The sequence below is a fragment of the Chroicocephalus ridibundus genome, chromosome 2 (genome assembly GCF_963924245.1).
Source record: "Chroicocephalus ridibundus chromosome 2, bChrRid1.1, whole genome shotgun sequence".
Lineage (NCBI taxonomy): Eukaryota > Metazoa > Chordata > Aves > Charadriiformes > Laridae > Chroicocephalus > Chroicocephalus ridibundus.
Window position 1 is genome coordinate 115,000,154 of NC_086285.1, and position 19,960 is coordinate 115,020,113.

At 46.1% G+C, this 19,960-nt stretch overlaps 1 protein-coding gene across 1 annotated transcript; it reads left to right on the forward strand.

Moving 5' to 3' along the window:
• Positions 1-6,174: 6,174 nt before the first annotated feature.
• On the forward strand, positions 6,175-13,876 carry TMEM200C (transmembrane protein 200C). The gene is made up of 2 exons (XM_063326587.1): positions 6,175-6,590; positions 8,785-13,876. The coding sequence occupies exon 2, from the start codon at positions 8,828-8,830 to the stop codon at positions 10,475-10,477; it is 1,650 nt and encodes a 549-aa protein (XP_063182657.1). The 5' UTR covers positions 6,175-6,590; positions 8,785-8,827; the 3' UTR covers positions 10,478-13,876.
• Positions 13,877-19,960: the final 6,084 nt, after the last annotated feature.

Genomic DNA, 19,960 nt, shown 5'->3' on the forward strand with positions numbered 1-19,960 from the left:
CACCGTTAAATCACCATTCTACAACTTTAGGGCAAAGTTCGCTGCTGTTAACATTAAGTTATGAAAATATCCTTTGCTATCTTTGTCAATTTAAATAATTTAAAACACAACTTAAGTGTGACTGAAGAGAAAATATACCAGCACATGACCCTGGCACTTGTGTCCAGAGCATGGCAGAGGTCAAGTACCTCTACAAGTCACTTTTGTGCCACCCTAAGCCTGAAAAGGGTTTAGCTCCTATCACAGGCAAGAGATCCACAGGTTATTCACATCTATGCTGGTTAGGAACAGCACCTAGCACATTTAAGATGTGCTCTCGACTTTACCCCAACAACCCTTCTCTACAGAGAAGCTGTGGAAGATTTGGCAGAAAGAGGACTCTCTTCTTTTGGCAACCCAAGGATTCCTCCATCAGAGTCTTAATATGTTTTCTGGGTTCCTTTATGTTCCCAAGATGTACCATTAAATCTTGGGTGAATTTGACCTTCAGTTTTGAGCAGATCTTGTATCACTCTGAAAGTGTTAGCAATGAAGCATGGAGCTTTAAGGACCTTCAGAATTCATCAGAGTTGTGACAAATGGTGTTAACAGTCCATAAAAACTATTTCTATTGGTTGAGTACTCCACGTTAGCTTGTTGTCTTTCCACAGTGATGATCAGATGTCCAGTGTAGAGCAAAAAACTGTGATTGCAGGTCATGGGGGAAGGGAAATGACCAAAAAAAAAAAAACCCACAACCCAAAACAGGTCAAAAATTTGGGTTAATCTCTCTTGACAGCATATAAAAAAGATATTGTAATAGTTTCCATTTATTAAATGCTAAGTTAATCCTTTAATAATGTAGGGCAAAGACACCTATCAAATTGCACGAGTATGTAAGTATGCAGTGAGTGCTGGTCTGAGAAAATCCTGCTCTTAAAAAAGAAGGATGCAGTCATTGTTTTATTCTCCTGACTGGTAGATTGTGCTTTCATGCAGATTGCTGCAAATCATCTTATTATTAATTCTAAGTGTGATTATGCTTGATTGCATTGTTCCAGTGTCTCACTACAGCAGTCAGGAATCTCCCCATCTAACGCAGGCGTTGTGTATTTTTGTATAATGGAAAGACAGCCCTGAGGCTATGCGGGGAAGCAGCAGGTGCATCCCCAAGAAACTGGGAGAAAGATTGATATCATTAAAATTGCACAACATCTGCTAACCAGTCGGGCTCTGTGTGACGGTTGCTCCTTGTGGTTGACTAACCCAGCTCATGGACGGGGTGGTCCAGCTCACTTCATGGATGTCCTGTGCCCATGTGGAGGAGGCAAACTGCCCGCCATTCCTCCCTGAGCACTTCTCGATTGAGCTGCTTTCATTTCGCCAGAACTCTCTGATGTCAGGACTTGCAATGAGCAATGCAGATAGAAGGCATGAGCGTCTCTCTCCTTGTTGAAAAACCCTTGCACAGAGTTGCAAAAATGCTGGTATCAAGCTTATTTTTGAACATCCACAATTTTAAATTACCAAGGCTAAAAATCTCTCTAGCACCTACTGCCCTAGAAAAAAAAAAAAAGACAGCGGGAGCCATATGTTATTGGTGCATTCTAATGTTCCCCTCCTACAACAAGTACTTTGGCATGCAAATACTGTACTTTTAATATCACTTACAATAAAAACATTTTCCAAGCCCCTGTCCAATATACTTTATCATTATTTCTCATAGACAAGTGCTTTCCCACTGACTCAAAATACTACTTCTGAAGCTTGAAGTTAAAATAAGCTATTTTATGAACTTGTCTTATAAAATATACATTCACGTCATTTGCTGTAGACCTTCAAATAGACAACAAAAATGTTTAAACAATAAGAAGGTGCTAATTACGAAACAGTTGTGCATGGATACCTCATTGCAGCTAGGGTCAAGTTGCTTTGGGACGGCCTCCACCTCAAAGAGCTTACATTGTAGAGCAACAGGGTAAGTGGAGGGGGAACAACATTAAAAAAAAAAAAATTACTTGCAATAATACGGGGGAAATGCTACACTGGTCTTACCTTCCAGGCAAAGAGTTTCGGAAGTGTTCTTGATTGGCCTTTATGGGGTTTTGTGTTCACAAATAACAGACAGTTTTTTGCAGTTATTTGCAGTTGTCTTGTATCAACAAATCAAAAGTGAAGGCAAATAACATGGCTGAATGGTTCCTACTTCTTTTTAAGCCAGCTGAGTAGTCATGCACAGAACATTTAAAAGCAACTGAGTGACATCTGCCTCTGAGCACGGTTCATAACCTGAGGGTGCGACCATCACAGACTTCCCACAATATGTCACAACTGACCCAGGAGCATTTTACGTTCAGTCTCCTCTAGTTTCAAGCCTTTTGCAACAAGCCAATTAAAAATACGTATATTTATAAAGTGTCATGAATGCCTCAAAAATAAAAATCTATTCACAGGGCATGTCAGTAAGAGCTGAAGTGAGATAAACCAGTAGTTCCTTCTTTTCTGTGTGTGAAAAAGCTTGTTCACCTTAAAGTATTAATTCCCTTTACCTTTCAATCACCATATTTCATGGCTGTGTATTTCCTTCACCCTGGCAAATATTCCCAGCGATGTGTATCTCTGCTATAACTAATCTTGAAAGAAGGGCAGACATGCAAATTGCCTTTCGCTCTCAGTGGATTATCTAGACTCAGGCTTGCTACATAATGAGAAGTTGCCTCTGATTCTACCATGTATCAAATAAGCTGGACGAATCTAATACACAATGTGGATTCACTGTGTTTCATGTAGGCCTGTAAGGATTTCATACATCTATTTTCTCAGTGAGGATGATTTCTCACAGTTTATTCACAGTGCTGCTCTTTTTCTCTGCATTGGTTATCAAATCATCATTAATCATACCAGAGTCTCCACCATTAATCACATCAGAATCTCCACTGCCATGGGAAACAAACAAACAAACAAGCAAAGTGTATGGGGCTAAGATAAGACAAATCAAACACTTACTCTGAGACCTGTGGCCAGACTGGGACTGATGCTCTTACAACTTTCCTAGCTACTGAATAAGATGAAGCTATGACTTCCAGCAATAAAGACTCAGGAAACCTTGGCATGGCACAATATACTGTGAAGGATATCTACAAAATGTACCGTGGCTTTGATTTTTATTAATGTAATAAATTAGCTAATTAAAATTAGCTAAATAAGCTACAATTAAAATGGGCTTTCAGGCTAGAGCCACTGTTATGACTGGAAGCCTCTCTGCTAGCAGGATATAGGTTGAGATGGCAATGACCCTTCTTCTATGTCTGAGAAATCGTAAAGATAAATCACGGGGAAAAACAAGAAGCCTGTGTAAAATGTCTCTCTCTTATGCTTTTAATACTACTCCTCTAACAATCCTTTTCATATTTATCCCTTTAATCTTGTGCTCAGGCTGCAAGTGTACCGAGTAAGGGCCTTCTCTCTGGTTTTGTTTTGTAGGGTCTCTACACCGGGAACTGCAGGTCCATGGCTGGAACTCATGGATGCTACGGTATTTCAGATAAGTACACTGAGTACTTCAGGTTGCCCTTTGAATTGTTTTTGGAACCTTGGGCCTGCTGAGGGCTGAGATATATTAACTTGGCTACGCATCTCCTGGATTAGAGCTGACATACCCAGCCAGCCTGGGGTGGAACCTATTCAAGTGGATATACTAAAATTGATGGCATTGCTGTACTGAAGCATGTCCCGAGAAGGACCACATGAAGGTTACCATCTTATGCTCAAACAACCTAACGAAAGCAAGGATATGTTTAAAAATTAGGATTTTTTATATAGATAAATGGAGAGGAGAGGAGAGGAGAGGAGAGGAGAGGAGAGGAGAGGAGAGGAGAGGGGAAAGGGAAAGGGAAAGGGAAAGGGAAAGGGAAAGGGAAAGGGAAAGGGAAAGGGAAAGGGAAAGGGAAAGGGGAAAAAGAAAAGGGGATGGGAAAGCAGGAAGGAGAAAAGAAGGAGAAAGGAGAAAGGAGAAAGGAGAAAGGAGAAAGGAGAAAGGAGAAAGGAGAAAGAAAACCCAGGTCCAATAACCTCTTTGCAATTCCTAATAATTATTTAGGTTCACCACAGTTTGATGATAAACACACACATCACATAAAAACTTACACAAATACGGCAGGAGCTGAGGCTGCCGGCAGTGCTCGGTAGTCAACGCAAACACGGACAGTTACAAATTAACTCGGGCAACCAGTACACCAGACCAACGGGACAGCTGCCTTTTGCAAGTATTCCACTTCTGGGAACACAAAAATCCATATCAATCAAAAATAAATCAAAAGTTTCATTAAAGCCCTCAATACATTTATTAACCAAGAAGAATCTGTAGGATAGGCAGGGATACGCAACTCGGCAAGGAAACTTGCTCTGAGGGGATTCAGCCTGCCGTTGTACAACTGGTCCTTACCAGGTAGAGCAAATGAGGACTGCCTCGCTCAGCTTCTGCGGAACAACACCTTCCGCAGCTTCTCATCCAAGAACATCTTATTTTCCAGGATTTGGCCACACCTACAACACATTTTGCTGAGAGTAATTCGAAAACTGTGAATGCGATGATAGCCTAATCACTCAAAACTTTAGCAATGAAAATATGGAAAGGCCGTTGTATAGAAAGATAGCTAGATAGAATGGTTTAGTTTGACAGAAATAGAAAATATGACTCAGATAGGGAAGAGAGCTCTTTGCCCTTTAAAAAATCGCTCTCGTTCTCCCTCTCTCTCTAACACAGGAGCCTTTCAGGAAGAGCCTGGTGATGCTGCATTATTGATGTGATACAGGTCTCCAGTGGAAACAGATGTGATATGTTTGGTTTTCTCTGATAGTCTGGGCTGAACACAAAGCAAATTACTGAATGTCAGAAGACTCGGGTTCGTCGAGACCGTTCAAAGCACACTTTTAAAAGAAGCTCTTAAATAATAAATCTTAAATTTGAAGCCTGTTGCATAACCAAAAGTTACATATGTACTAAAAGAGATGTGCCCCGAGTGATTTTGCTGAGACAAACTGCAAATGACATTCAAATGCATATGTGCTGCTTTAGGATTTGTTTGTTCTCAAACCGGGCGCTGATGGTTGAGGTGAAAGACACGTAATAGCACAGTCTGGGTGAAACATTCACAGAACCGCAGAATCGTTGAGGCTGGAATATATATACAATTTAACTGAATATGCATAATCTTGCTGACAATCCTCCAACCCGTGTTGGATCCTTTATTTTTAAAAACAGTTTGAGACCAAAAAGGCTCCCTTTATTGCCCCTCGGTTTCTGGCAGGCGGTTTTACACACAGCATAGTCTTCCCACACAAGAGGTCAAGCAGAGGTAGAAGAGTGCTGGTTTGGCCCAGGCTAGGTCACACCCCAGTTTCAAGAGGAATGCCACAAGTCAAAAAGGCAGGTTTGGTCTCTCCACCCCGGAAAACCACGCAGCATACATTAGGAGCAAACCCGAGCCACGGGATGAGTTTTTTGTGTTTACCTGCCTGAGATTTGCTTTTCTAGCTCACAGTGGACCCGTAACAAGGCTCTACTGAAGCAATCAGCAGTAACCTCCTCTCACGAAGAAGAGAAGCAGTGTGATGGGACGCACCAGATTATGTCTCACTTAGGTGATAGCTTCAATTTAATCAGAGTTTTCACCAAGCAGCTCAGGAAGGAACACCTTTTCCTGGTCCCTGCTGAAAATGAGAGATCCTGGGTGACACCACCAATGTATCTCAGCTGACACTTCCTTCTTTCATCCTCTTTCTTTGTCTTTTCACCTGCTTCTTGGCTTCCTCCCTAGGTTTTTCTCAAAATTGGGTGGTAAAAACCCTGAAGTGGGGTGGCTGAGCCTGAGGTTGCTGAGACACTGCTGGTGGAGAGGAGACAGAGGGTCTTTGCGCATCCTGTTACGGGAAACCCGGTGAAACCCAGGAAGGACCAAGGAGGTGAGAGACGGGACTTCGATAGGATGCCCCCAGGTGGGCCCATGTCGTCGGGAGGCGGATGGGAGATAAGGGGCTGCACCTCACCCACGACCACCCCCACTCGTCGGATTTGGGGAGGGGGGGGGAAGAGCAGGCGAGGCCGGGGCGTGGCGGTTGTGGGCGGGGCCTCCGAGGGCGGGGCCGGCGGGGCGGGGCGACCGCAGGTGCGCAGGTGGCGGGGGCGGGGGGAGGCGGCGGCGGCCATCCCTGCCGCAATTTCCCTGTGTCACCGCTCCCGTCTCCTAGCAACGGCGCCCGGGTCCGGCCGGCAGCCGCGCCAGCCGCGCACCGCCCGCAGCGGCGGCGGCACAAGGCAGCGGCTCCGCCGGGCCGGCGGCGGCCCCGCGGCGGGAAGGATGCGGCATGGCAAGGGGACGGCGCTCCCGAGGAGCTCCCTGAGGCGGCCGGCGGCGGCGGGGCCGAGGGGGCGCTCGGCGCTCGGCCCAGCCCCGCCGCCCGCCCGCCCGGGGCCGTAAGGGGCGGCGGGGCGGAGAGGCGGCGGCGGCGGCGGCGGCGGGGCGGGCGGCGATGCCCGCTCGGGCCGGAAAGTTTCTTCCCCGCGGCGGCTCGGCCGCTTCCCGCGCGGACTTCTCCCCCGGTCCTCCTCGGTAAGTGACCGCGTCCCCCCGCCGCTGCCATCTTGAGCGACCCCCGACCGACGCCCCGACGGGGGGGGCGGGGAGGCCGAGGCTGCCGCCCGGCGGGGCTCAGCGTCCTGCCCCGACGGCGCGGAGCTGCGGGGCCGGCCCTGCCCACGGGGCACCCCCGAGACACCCCGGCGTCGGCTGCCGGGACCCCGGTGCAACGGCGCGTGGCGGCCCCTGCCCTGCCCCAGCAGCCGGAGCCCGGCGAGCCCCGTCCCGCGGGGTGGGAAGGGGTTAACCCGGCTCCCGCCAACGCTGGTAAAACTGTATTTGGGCTTTACCGAGCCGGGTCGGGGGTAGCGCTGGAGGGGTCGCCGAAGGAGCCGGCGGAGGGCTGGGGTGGGTTGGTGCGGCGTGTGGCTCCGTCCCCTGCGGGTCCCGGGCTGTCGTGTGGGTCCGGTGGGTCCGGCGGTGCCCTCCTTCCCCGTGCCGAGCACGGCGCTCTCCGGCGCCGAAAGCGGAGTGCCAGGCGATGCCGAAGCGGGGAGGCTGCTCGGGGATGAATTTGCCATCTCTTTTCGCCGTGGTAGAGGAGACGGGCTGCTGGGGCAGCAGAAAGACTGAGATCAACGAACCGGTAATGAAGGCAAAGCATGCCCCCATAATTACACTTGTGCATCAACAAAGAATGCTTTTTTTTTTTTGCCTTTTTTTTTTTTTAAAAAAAAAAATAAGTAGTTCAGCGGGAGGAAAGAGGAGACAAGTCTCTGCTCTTTGTTTTGAGCGTGCCGTACCTCGGAGTAATTTAACAGTGTCCTCGCTGAGAACACCCTTCTTTTTCTGGGAAAAATACTAAAGGAGTAAATGGGACACAAAATTACCACATAGGTGGTAATCCGGGAATAGGAGAGAAAATAAATGAGACTTAAAAGCTGAACGGGGGAAGGGGAGCAAGATTTTATTTTTTTTTGGGTGCTTACTTAATCACCTTTCAGTGCAATGCATTGAACTTTGCGAATTGTGTTCTACTTGCTGCTGTCATATTTTGCTCCCTCAAAGGAAAAATAATCGGACACTCAAAAAGAGAAAGGGGGGAGGGGATCCTGCTCCTCGGTAGCATGAAGGAATATCTTCCAAAAAGAATTGCAACAGTGCAGGAATTGTTCCTACACGCTGCATTTTGTAGCTCAGATCACTGGAACAGTGAGATGCCTTCTGATGATCCAGTAAAACAAAAGCCATAAACGCTCAGTGTTCAGTCCCCTGCCAGTTTCCCTACAAGCAGTCATTGCCATTTCCCCAGGTGACTCGCAAAGGTTTGCTCCTCCTTTAATAAGATTTGGCATGCCATCTCTTACCTGCCAGCCACCATCTCCCCTTTCTGGGGGAGGGGAAGGTGGGGGCGGGGGGGAGCTGGAATTTGCTGCTGTTACATAACGGTTACCTGGAGCATCACACGTGTTCCCAAACCAGGGATGACTCTGGACCGCAGGCGGGAGGTGAATTTCTGTAATATTGCAGATCAAGTGCAAATGGCTGGGAAGAAACTTTCACAGGGCACTGCTTTCCAGTGTTCAAATGTTTCCCTTGTGCGTTTCACAGTAATTCCTTTCCCACTCATTTAAGAAAGGCAAGTAATAAGTTTAACCCTCCCCCCAGTAATGTGTAAGTAGTCTAATGAAACAAATGGTATCTATAGATCAAATATACTGCCTTCCTGCATTTATTTCCCCCATCCTCTCAAATCCCACGTGACATCATTAACCACAGCGTGCAGCATAACCCCAGACCCCATTAGGGAGTGGGGCTCAGGGTAGGGAGGCCGTCAGCATCCTCTGAGCTACAGCGCTTTGCAAGCTCCTTTTGAGACCAGCAAGATCATTTTTTTTATTGTTGTTTACACCAGCAGATACCACTCCCTCTATCAGTTACCTAGAGTGTAAAGAAATTAATTAGCTGTTTAACAAGAGCGTAGTGGGGCACACAGCTGCTTTGCTACCTAGCGTTGCTTAATTGTCTGTCTTGTCAGTCTGCCTGTCTCTTTCTCACGCACAGGAGCTGTACAAGCAGAGGAGATTGTCCTGTTGGTGTCAACCCCTGTCCCATTTGTCGATGGTTTTAATTAGCAGGATTTGAATGAGGAACAGCAAACACACACCTCTTTTGCTGCAGGTCTGCCCCTGGTCCTCATCCTCTTCTCTTCTCCTTTTCACTGCAGGAGCTGGAGCGGCCATAGGGGGCAGTGCTCTGGGTAGCTAGCCATGATCGCCACTGGAGGCCTCCTGAGGATCTCGGCTAGGAAACAGGACCCCTTGCGACCCCAAAGCCAAGTCCCCAAACGCAAACGCAAGACCAAAAAGAAGCGCAAGAACGACGTGGTGGTGGTGAAAGGCAAGCTCAAGCTGTGCTCTCTCTCGGGGCTCATTGCCCTCTGTGGCATCCTGGTACTGCTGGTGGGCATTGCCTTGGCCGTGGTGGGCTACTGGCCAAAGCCCAACCAGGTGTACAGAGAAGGCAGCTTCAGTGGGGGCCGACAGCTGGCACCACAGGGTGGCACCCCCAAGAACCGCTCCCGGACCCAGGAAGGGGCACATGCAGGGATCCATCCAGAGTCATCCCCCAGAGCCAACACCTCCACCACTGCTACCACCCAGGGATCCCCACAGTCTCCCCCCACTTCCTCGTCCCCCCAGGCCTCAGTGGGCTTCCTTTTCCGTCTTTTCTCGAGCTACTTGCATTCAGACAAGCTGAAGGTGCTGGGCCCCCTCATCATGGGTATCGGCATCTTCCTCTTCATCTGCGCCAATGCGGTATTGCACGAGAACCGTGACAAGAAGACCAAGATCATCAACCTGCGGGACCTCTACTCCACCGTCATCGATGCCCACAGCCTGCGGGCCAAAGATGGCAGCACTCCGGCCTCAGCCCCTCTCAACGGCTTTGTCAACTATGTGCAGTCCCGGGGCCTGGACCTAAAGCCTGGTGGTGAAGGCTTGGGTGCTGCGGCCATGCTGGCCAGGAGCTCCTGGCCACCAGGACTGGGAGTGTCCCTTTCTCCACCAGACCTGGCGTCCTCGCCACGGCGTTCCTCTTTCTGCACCCCACCGCAGCCGCCCAGCCTGGCCGAGGCTGTGTACAGCATCTACCGGGAACATGCCGCCCTTGCTGGCCGCACCGTCACCAGCCCACCCTGCAGCCCACCAGAGAGCTGGGGCCGGCGCAGCACAGCCAGCTCCATTGTCGGCTCTTCGCTCAGCACTTTCACCCTCCTGCCCTTGGCGCCAAGCAGTGGAGGGGGAGCCTGGCGGAGACCCCCTGGTGAGCGGGGAGCCCGGGAGATCCCACGGGGGGAGTTTGAACTCAGCCTGACCGACCTCAGCAGCAACCGCATCGAGGGAGTCTATGGGACGAGGAGGCACAAGCTGGTTCTCAGGCGGCAGAGCACCAGCTGTTTGCCCGATGCCAGGTGTCCCCTTTTCCCTGAGCCACCTCGGTCACCAACTGTCAGCGGGGGCCTGGACTCCAGCCTCTTGGTAAAGGCATCTTCTAGTTACTCCAAATCTCTGGACCTTGGGGGGTCACCACCCTCTACCCCCCCTGCCATCACCAAGATGGACTCCCAGAGTTCCCAGTCTGAGCCTTCCAGCAGCAATAAGGGCTACAGCCACCTGGAGGAGGCAGGCACCTCCTTGGAGTCAGTTGCCAACACCCCAGCCAGTAAAATCCAGGACTGTGAGGAGGAACCACCCGAGAAGACGGACCCTCTCAAGGCTACCAGCAGAGAACAAACAGGGGAGCAATCCCAGCAAACTCAAAGACAGTACACAAATAAAGAGAAACTCTTTATGATTTCTAGGTCGCATGCTGCATTAGGGCTGGAGGATGGGGAACTGGAGAGTACTGGCATCTAAACAAGACCGAGAAGGCACGAGGACACCTTGCAACCCTCCACACCTTCCCCCCCTTCTCCATCTCCTTGTGGACTTAGGAAACCGATCAATATCCAAAGAGCTGCAGTATGTTACCCTTGAAAATTGAATTCCGTAAATCCTGTAGATGAATTCAGGAAGAAAAAGAAAATCCTTTCTGTCCGATTGTGATTGTATGTTCCATGCAAGCCAAATTGTATTAAATATCCACAGTCCAGTAAGTTCTTTGGATCAGATTAATACAATTTCGGACAGTATAACTGTGCACTTTACTGTTTTGATTTCCAAGTGCCCCTTCTTCTCCTCTGATTTCTTTCTTGCTGATTTGCCACTAACTGCTTGAGAACTGCAGGCACCTTTTTAAGCTCAAGAGCAACGTGGTCTTCAGATCAAGAAAGCCGAGCTCTCTCTTTGTTTTGGTTCAATCACTAAAAAGTTTGCAAGGCCTTAAGGATGACGTACCTTGACAAAGAATGAGTTTGTTTAAATTCTGGAAAAAAAAAAAAAAAGACAATTTAGAAGAGACTGGAGTGAGACAGAGCTCTGATGATTTAGTTAAAACCATTACATTCCTGAATCCAAAATACCTACTACTACGTGATACTTTATTGAGTATTATTACACATGTATTGACTAATAGCATTAAAAGATTTTTTTTTTTTAAATAAAACATTTGCAAACAAAACTGCCACACAAAAAAAAGTCCTTTATTTTGGTAAGTAATTACAGATATCAGAAACCTTTCATTTTATACTGTGAAAGATTATAGAGAAGCCGTGAGGCCAAAGGTTTGCTTATGCTTTTAAGTGGGTAATTAATCGTTTAGGAGTAATTTCAAAATAAATACTGGTTCAGTCTCTGAGAAACCACACTTTAATTCAATCAGCAGATTCTGTCTTCTTTTCTAACAGTGCTCTGTGACAGCTGAAGAAATGTGAGATTTTGACATGCTAAGGAAAAAAATATTTTAAAGGTTTGACCTTCTATTAAAATTAGATTTTTTGTGAGTAACACATTAATCTCAAACTGCAGCATATTCTTTCTGGATTTTTCACTTTCTTTATAACCGTTTGCATTAAGCCTTTCTGCTGGTACGCTTCCTATGCGTGAATGCATGTACGTAAGCTTAATTTTAAAGCATAATGATAGCCCTGTCAATCTCATAGCAATTGGCCCTATTGAAGTCAGTGAAGGTTTCTTACTGACTTTGGTGTGGTAAGGATTTCTTGCTGTCTGAGAAAAGCATCAGGTTTCCTGAAGGCTGGAGAATGCCTTGTCTGTAAGCACGTTTTTGGTAAATTGATGAGCTGTTTCATTTTCGTAGCTGCAGCACGGCAGGCACTCTTTCATTTTGCCAAAACAGTTTTATATGCTCAGAAGATTGTGTCAATACTGTGGATTTTAAATACGGATGTAGCATTTCACTACTACAGGAAGAGAAATCGACACTAAACAAATACAATATGTAGGCAAGAGTGTTTCCATTACGATTAATTTTTTCTTGTGATTTCATGTTTTAAAATGCTTAGTTACATATTTAACTACTTACATTACAATACCTTGCAAAATGGAATATAACGATCACTAAATGCAAGTGCATTTAGTAATCCAGCAAAATCCTGTATTAAATAAAGCCAATTTAAAAGAAAAGAAGAAAAAAGAAGAACATTTGCCATGTCAGAGTCCTGAAGCTGGAGAAGCAGAAAGTGCTCGTTCTCTAGAGCAACGGAGGCATCCAGGTGGCAATATCTTTCCTCCTGTCACTGGCAAACAGTAAATTGACAACACGAACAACAGCATGGCATTTTTTGCTATCAAACTGCTAGCACACAGCTGGCCAGAGTATGTTGTAAATCTGCCTGGACTGGCATGGGGTCAATTAGGTGCCACATCAAGTGGCAAGTGGGCCAGTGTTTGCACAGGACTTTCAGTTCCCCGTGGGTGATGGTTCTGGGCTTCTGCTCCTTCTCCTGTGACTTCCAGCAAGATTTATGAGATGCATCTGAGCAGCGTTACCTGGTGTTGATGGAGATGCTAGTTATTGACCCAGCCGAAGACACCCTGTTTGTTATCTTCCACACGAAAGCCCTTCATGGAGTTGCAAGGGAAGAGGCGAGTGACGGGTGCTACTTACTGGGGCATGGGGTCCTCGTGAAGATGTGGCAGGGGTTTGTTTTATTCTGAGAGGGGGAAACAAATGCTTTTTAAAATATTCTTAGTAAATATTTCTTTAGTCATCCAAATCTACAGTGTGCTCTGAAAAAAACCCTCAACTTTAAAAAAGCCTCTGGGTACCCCTTAGATTGATTTAAAATAAAGCAGACCAGTAATTCCTCTGATGATTAATTTACTGCAAAGCTTTCTGAATAGCAAAATTACAACAGAGTTTGGGTTTATTAAGTAAAATTATAGCTTGTTCCTGTGTTGCCAAAAAAGGTGTGAAACATGCACTTTCATCAGTCAAGCTGGATTTTATATAACAGCAGCCAGAAGTGATTTGTAACATATAGATTAATAAGCAGAGAAAGCTGCTTCTCTCCGTTTGCAAGTTATCCAAAAATCTCTCATTATTTTTGCAAATTTATTAATTAAAACTATTTGTTCAGCCACTTAGGTGGTGGTGGAGTTGGAGCCAGAAACTTTTGTTTAAAATTCAAGATGGGCAAGTTAGTTTAAGAGGCCGATGTTGGAAAAACGGCTGAGAAATTCACCCCCTGTGCCCCAGCCATGACTGTTGTCAGTACCATTAGCCTTGGAGAGAAATGCCGTAGCTGGGAAGGAGCTGAACCTTTCCTGGTGGTACCAGCAGGTGATGGGAGTGCTGAAGTTTGTGCGTTGACCTCTTCTTGAGTCTCTTCCAGCTGGCCCTGACCGCTTCTCAGGACAGCCAGGCTGCCTCTTGGCCATCGTTTGCTCATCCTGTCACTTGCTTATGTGTTTTTCTCCCATCTAGTTTCTTGCTTTTAACCTTCATCTCCAGTGTCCTGCCACCAAGTGCTTCCTCCACGGTCTTTGTTAAGAGCCAAGAAGCTGCCTCTGCTCACCAGTATCTGCCTGCCTGCGTGTTGTGGAAAGAGATGTGCTCCCACACAAAATGTTTATTACGAAGGAATTGTTAGTCTCCTTATTTAAAAAGTGGTATTCCTGAAGATATGTTAAGCTACAATACCTAGGCATAAATCTTTGCTATGGAAAAATCAGATTTTGGTCCAGAAATGCATGCTTTGTTTTGGGTTTTTTTTTTAGCATAGAGAAGTGCTATGATATTTATATAAAATTTCCAGAGGAAAAGTTAATTTCTGCCTGAACCCTCAGAATATTCCCATCACTGGATAGAAGGCTGCGTCCGTTTGTTATGAGCATAGATGCTGCTTGGACCGGTCTGAGGACATGGGCAAATGCCCTAATTGTACTTCAGTCATGCTGCTCTTTATTACAAAATCCTCAGGACCCTGGAGAAGCTGCTGACACGATCATACTGTAACCCAGTTCTGGCTCAGTTTTCACTGGCTAGCAAAGTATTTAAAATCCTTGCGTTAACCTGGCTCATTTGGCTGAACTGATTTACTGAACTCCCCAGCTGTTGACATATCAGCTGATCTACTACGAAAGACTAGAGCTCTACTAAATCTACTCTAGAGGGTAGATTTATTAGCCTGTATTGTTTAGATACATTTTTAACAGCCTTTTCAAGGGCTGATGCTGTCCAACAGTGAGTAACAGTGAACGCACAAACATCAAATTAGGTAACTGTTAATACAGTTGTAAGTCTGCAGTCTGAGATAGACTGTGGATTTCCATAACAGCCAAAACAGTTTACACAGAAGTAGCAATGTGACTTCAATTAAACAATATTTTTTATTAAAAGTAATGGAGATGGCATGATAAAGCTTATTGGATTTCAGCAGGAGGAATAGCCTTTGACAGCACTTAGCGGTTTTTCTTTCTGAGCAAGAACATGTTCATGTGGATGCAATAAAACAGGACTGCATTTATGGTAAGAAATGAGAATTACTAATAATTTAAGTAGATCACCAATTAATGCTTTGCCTCATTAACGTATTTCAGTCCCTCAGATTTCTCTCTGCATGTGAAAAGAGGGAAAGAGAGGGGGAGAAAGAAAAGAAAGCAACAACCAGCCTCTGGCTATAACCTAGCCAGAAACCAGACCTTGCTACACCAAACCCATGCAAAATACGAGCGCCCAGTGCTGGCTGACAATTACTATGTTAATAACTAATATAAGTATAGATGCTTTTGGTCTTTTTTTCTTCTAGAGCAAATACACCAAACTTTCCTCATGAAGAAATGCTTTCCCTATCAACTCTCCAAGACTGTCAATAGCAATAATGCAATGCTTTATCCAGGCTGCTTAAATCCTATTTTTCAGTTTGGGCCCACAAACAGTGGACGAGATGCCCGGCAGCTGCGGGCACGATCTGAGAAGATAAATACGGTCTCACAGCCACAGGAAAAAAATCTCCCATGGAAGAGTATACTGTTATCGATTTTATTTTGGAATTCTCCTTTTTCCTTCCCCCTTTCTCCCCATGACAAGTTTGGTTCTGGTGAGGACATGTAACTGATACTCTCATACTGGAAGGCAGAAACAGGGAGAGATTGTTTGGCTGTAGAGAAGCAGCCGGTACCACGCTAAACTTCATGGCTAAAGTCAAAAATGGCAAGTAAAAAGTGAATGTTCAGCATCCAAGTGATTAATATATCATTTTCATATAGGTTTAAATGAACTCCAACTTTGAAGAAAACATAACCTGCAAGGCCAAAGTACAGTTATTGCGAAACAGTGGGAAGAACCATCACAATATTTACTGAAATATTTAAATACGTTGAAATGAATCACAGTTTGGTTGTTGGCTTTTTTTTTATATATATTTTCTGTGCATTCTAACAGATAAGACATTGCAATACCCAGTGTCACATAAGGTAAGACGGTGCAATACCACCACGTAACCCAGGATTGCTCTTTGTTCATCACCACTCGTAAGATTTGGTACCCAACCTGCCTGGGAGCAGGCTGAGGCCACACCACGCAGGCCCTATTTTGTTGCCATAAACTAAATTAGCCATTTGTAAAGGAACAGGACTTCATAACAGGACCACCAGTTCTGGCAAGAGTTGGAGCTGGCAATGACTTTGCAGAGGTGCTCGATACAGGGCGCAATGCAGCTCCCTTCACGCCTCGGAGCAGCGTGGAAGCTTGTGGTAGGATCTCACAAAATACTTCCTGCAAAAGCCTGGCAAACCAGCGTCTCTGAGGTCTGCCGCACAAGAGTCACCAGAGGCAGCTCCCTCAGGATAAATCTCCAATAAGCTAATATGATACTTTTGCAACACCGTGAAATAGCCTGCCTCCCTCATTCCTGAAGCGTACTTTAGGTCTCTCTGAGGGATGTAGCGTGTTTTTACCTCACTGACTTTACAATCAAAATTCATTTCAAAGAAACGCAGTTTGGCCTCAGAACCTAATAGAACTTATTGTTTAAAATGCTTATAGACACCCTATTAAAATAGCATCAGATCACCTCACAGTCCTTAATGTATTTGTCTGTAACATGCCTTGGGTACAGAGCGTGACTGTTCTCCTTGTAAAAACAAGGCACAGAGACACAGCCACAGATGAAGTGCGCAAAGACCAGATTTATTTTTTTAAAAGGGAGAAGAACAGAAACACCGGTATGCAGTGATGACAGCACGCAAATACCTGCCTCTAAGTGATGTTTCCAAACCACGCAGGCAGTCTACTGTGGAACAGAGCCTTGAACGCTTGTCCTCCGACAGGAGATCCATCCCTCATCTTTAACAGAGCCCCTTTCTGCATGCGAGACACTGAAGTGCTAATCTTTTTCACTATCTTTCAGACGCATCGCACACAATATCACAGGGAATACCTTCACAAAAGCATAAGACTTTCTGAAGACCTGCCTGCAGAATATCTAAGGACTCAAGTGATACTAGGCAGCTGATGCCATTCCGTTTCAAATGAGGGACTTAAAATGAGAACAGCTAAAATCTGACACTGCTTATTAGTTTACTGTGAGAACACAGCATCAGGTGATGATAGTAGCAGCTCTTTGGGTTTTGGAAACTTAAATCTGGCAGCTGGCACTGCTAACTTAACACTACAGGCTGCCTCGGTGCTTGAAAATGCAAACAGGACAGATCTCGCCCTTGTGTCTGCCTTTGCAAGGGGTACAGCGTCTAGGGCAGCAGCACTGAAACAAGGACGGGTGCTAAGGCGCACCTCTCACCATCTGAGCAGACACTAATACAAGCAAGCTGTGGAAGGAAGTTGTTTCTTTTACAGCCTTAAACTAAAGTTTTGGTGTATCATCACCATAGTGAAGCAGTTGTGCTTTTTTAAGGAACTGCTTGGGACTAACGTGGAGGAAAGGCGGGGGTGCCTTCCTAGGAATGTTCTTTGCAAGGATCTACTGCCTCTCCTCTGGCACACGGTGGGGAAAACCTGAATAAGAGCTGTAGGAAAAACCCGAATAAAAGCTGTAGCACAGCTGTAGGATCAGTGAGCTCCCAGTACTGCAGCAGCACGATGTCTTGATAGCCCTCTGGCTGGCCCATGCTTGTCACTGACAATCTGGGAGGAGAGGGAGAAGGGCACATGTTGAGCCATGGAAGGTCAGCAGCTTCTAGCCATCACCAGTCTGTAAGTCAGCTGCCAGCACGGCACCTAATGAGCCCCAGGAGTCACTCAAAGAGCAAAACAAGTCAACAAAATTGCAGGTTACATCACCACTGTGTCACCAAGAAGGCACTATGGAAGATGGCAGGCAAAGGAAAGCAATAAGTCACCGAAGTTTCTATTGCACTTGTCCTTGCAGTTTTGGGTTGTAAATGTTGCAGATGCACAGCAGCAGCACCAGCAGCAGCACTTGGCCATTCCCATCTATAGCTGGCAGTGACTTCACTGTACCTCATCACAGCCTCCATAAGAGCTCTGTGCGGCTCTGCTAGCATCATCCTAGCCTAATGGAGGCAGGGAACCTTCCCTTGAACGGGAGAATCTAGTGCAATGTCTAAAACAAGCTGATACCTCACTCCCTTGCTTCCTTCCCACGCATCTGTCCTCTCCCTGAGAAGCTGGACCACCCCAGGACAACCAGGGCTACAGTGGGCATCTCCTCCCGCCTTGGCACACGCATCCATCCTGTGTAGCTGCCTGATGAATGCAGGGGAGCCAAGGGGCCTGAAGTCAAAGGAAGCTGACACATTCAAAGTAATTACATTTGTAAAGCAATATTAAGATAATGTTTGCTATATCTTTCATTTCACTGGCAAATTGGTCCAGTCCTCTGCTCAAATAAACATTTTATGCTGCCTAACGATTAACCATCAGGTTGAATTAATTCTCATATAGGCATCAGATTTCTCAACAGCAAAGTTTTCCAGCAAGCTGTATTAGGTATTTATCCAAAACATTCTGTAGAATATTGTGTTTTACTCTACTGTTGTAGGTAAATCTCACTGGGAATTTAGGCAAATATACTGTAGGTAACTCTGCCACCATAAAAAGGATAGAACTATGTTTTTCAGCAAAACTGATAAAGAAAGTGAACACAAGTATTTTATTTAATGCCAGCCTAGGACTAATTAGGAAATTAAAGTGTAAATTATTAAAATTATTTAAAAATGAGTCGTGGATTCCTCTGAGCAGTTGGAATGCTTATAAGTTGCAGGGAAAATAAAGATTATCCCTAAATATCTTTAGATGTTCCTAAAACATTTCTTCTTTAACACAAAAATTGAATGCACGTAGCAATGTAGGAGATGGAGAAGGCTTTTGTCAGCAGGAGCTTCAAGTGGCCTGGGTGGCATCAGTCGGTAATATATCCGTTTCAAACCCATGATGATAAACATGTTCCATACTACAGTGCTGGATTGCCTAATCTTTTTTGCTTTCTTTCCTACCACATAATGTGATAGATTATTTGTATTACACATAGTAAATGGGAGCAATATCCAGCATGCAGCCTTCTCTTAAAAAGTCTGTCGTTGATGAACAGAGGGAGTATTTAGTCTTCATGACTCTGAAACAGTGATTAATGCACTGGTTTTACCATCTTAAAATACAGAAGTGTTAGCAGGTCTTGGTCTCTCAAGAAGAGTCCTGAGAATTGCTCTGTTTCTCATCTGTCAAGGGCTACAACTTAATCAGATTTTGTTTCAATGAATAATTTTGTTACAGTACAGAGTGTAAGCAATTATGTTACACGTGCTCAAATCTGCATACTGCAGCAACACAGCATTTATAAGTCATCATGTTTATGCACAACTAAAATACATTACTTCTACATAGCCCAAAGAACTGAGCCAAATGCTGAAAACCAGAATTCTGGTGCAACACATGGAGAAACATATGCACTCAGGGTAAAACAGGTGTCCTAGATGGAGAAGGTAATGAGGAAATAGCTGATCTCATCACAGCAGTGATTTAAAGGCATAAGCGTGGTAATCAGAGCTGCTTGAAATGGGAGGTTAGACTGAACCTCGCACAAGCCATCAAAAAAAAAAAAAAAAGGAAACCCAAATAGTAACAGAAGGCAATGCCAAGGAGCTCAGCCCCAGCCCATGCATGCAGTGGTACCTCAAAAGGGAAAAGGGGCTTTCCCCACCAGCGCCACATCACACGTCAGGCACATGGGAAAGGGCCCAAGTTAAGACAGGAGCGATTCCCATGGCAGAGAGATCCTTAGTGCTAAGTTACTGCTTTTGGGCCCCGTGCCACTGTGGCTGGGGCATCCTTGTGTCCTGCGTGGACGTTGTGCCTCCAGAGACTGCTGGAGCGTTTCCTGCAATTGCAGGCTGCAGCGCAGAGACGGTCCTTTGGTGAGGAGCAGGGATACTGGCGGCAGGAGCAGCCTCAGCATCGCTCAGCTCGCCCTGCAGAGGAGCTCGGCACCCTCAGGAAGGGGAACATGGCAGAACCATTTCTTCCCCCTCCACCCCTGTTACACACACCACATTAGTACTGGCTGTTATGTTTACATGCCCAAGTTTGGAGCCAGCCTGAGACAGGACACTCTGTGACACCAAATCCTGCATTTTGCTGCCGCTTCTCTTTGTCATCTGCATAAACTGAAGACTACAGGCGCAACTTGTGACCGTTCTGTCTGATCTTGCACCGTCCTGCGTAGATGCTGGTTGTTTAAGCGCTGCTCTGCGAGGCCCTGATGCAGGCTTACTGCTACATTTGCTGCAATCCCATTTTGTGCCGGCTCCACTTTCCATTTGCGGTAAGTCAGCACCACATTTGCTCAGTTATTCCGAGTAGGATTACGGCAGCTCAGAGACTTTGTGATGGCTCAGTACCCCCATTACAACAGGGGCTCTGCAAACCAGAGCAAAATGGGCTTATAAGCAGCAGACTGACAGCTGCCAAAGTGAACTAGCCCAGAGCTTTTACCAGCTTGAAGGGGTGACACTGGGCAT

Bases quoted from the DNA above. Each gene is read 5' to 3' on its own strand.
- TMEM200C (XM_063326587.1), top strand. From the start codon at position 8,828: ATGATCGCCACTGGAGGCCTCCTGAGGATCTCGGCTAGGAAACAGGAC.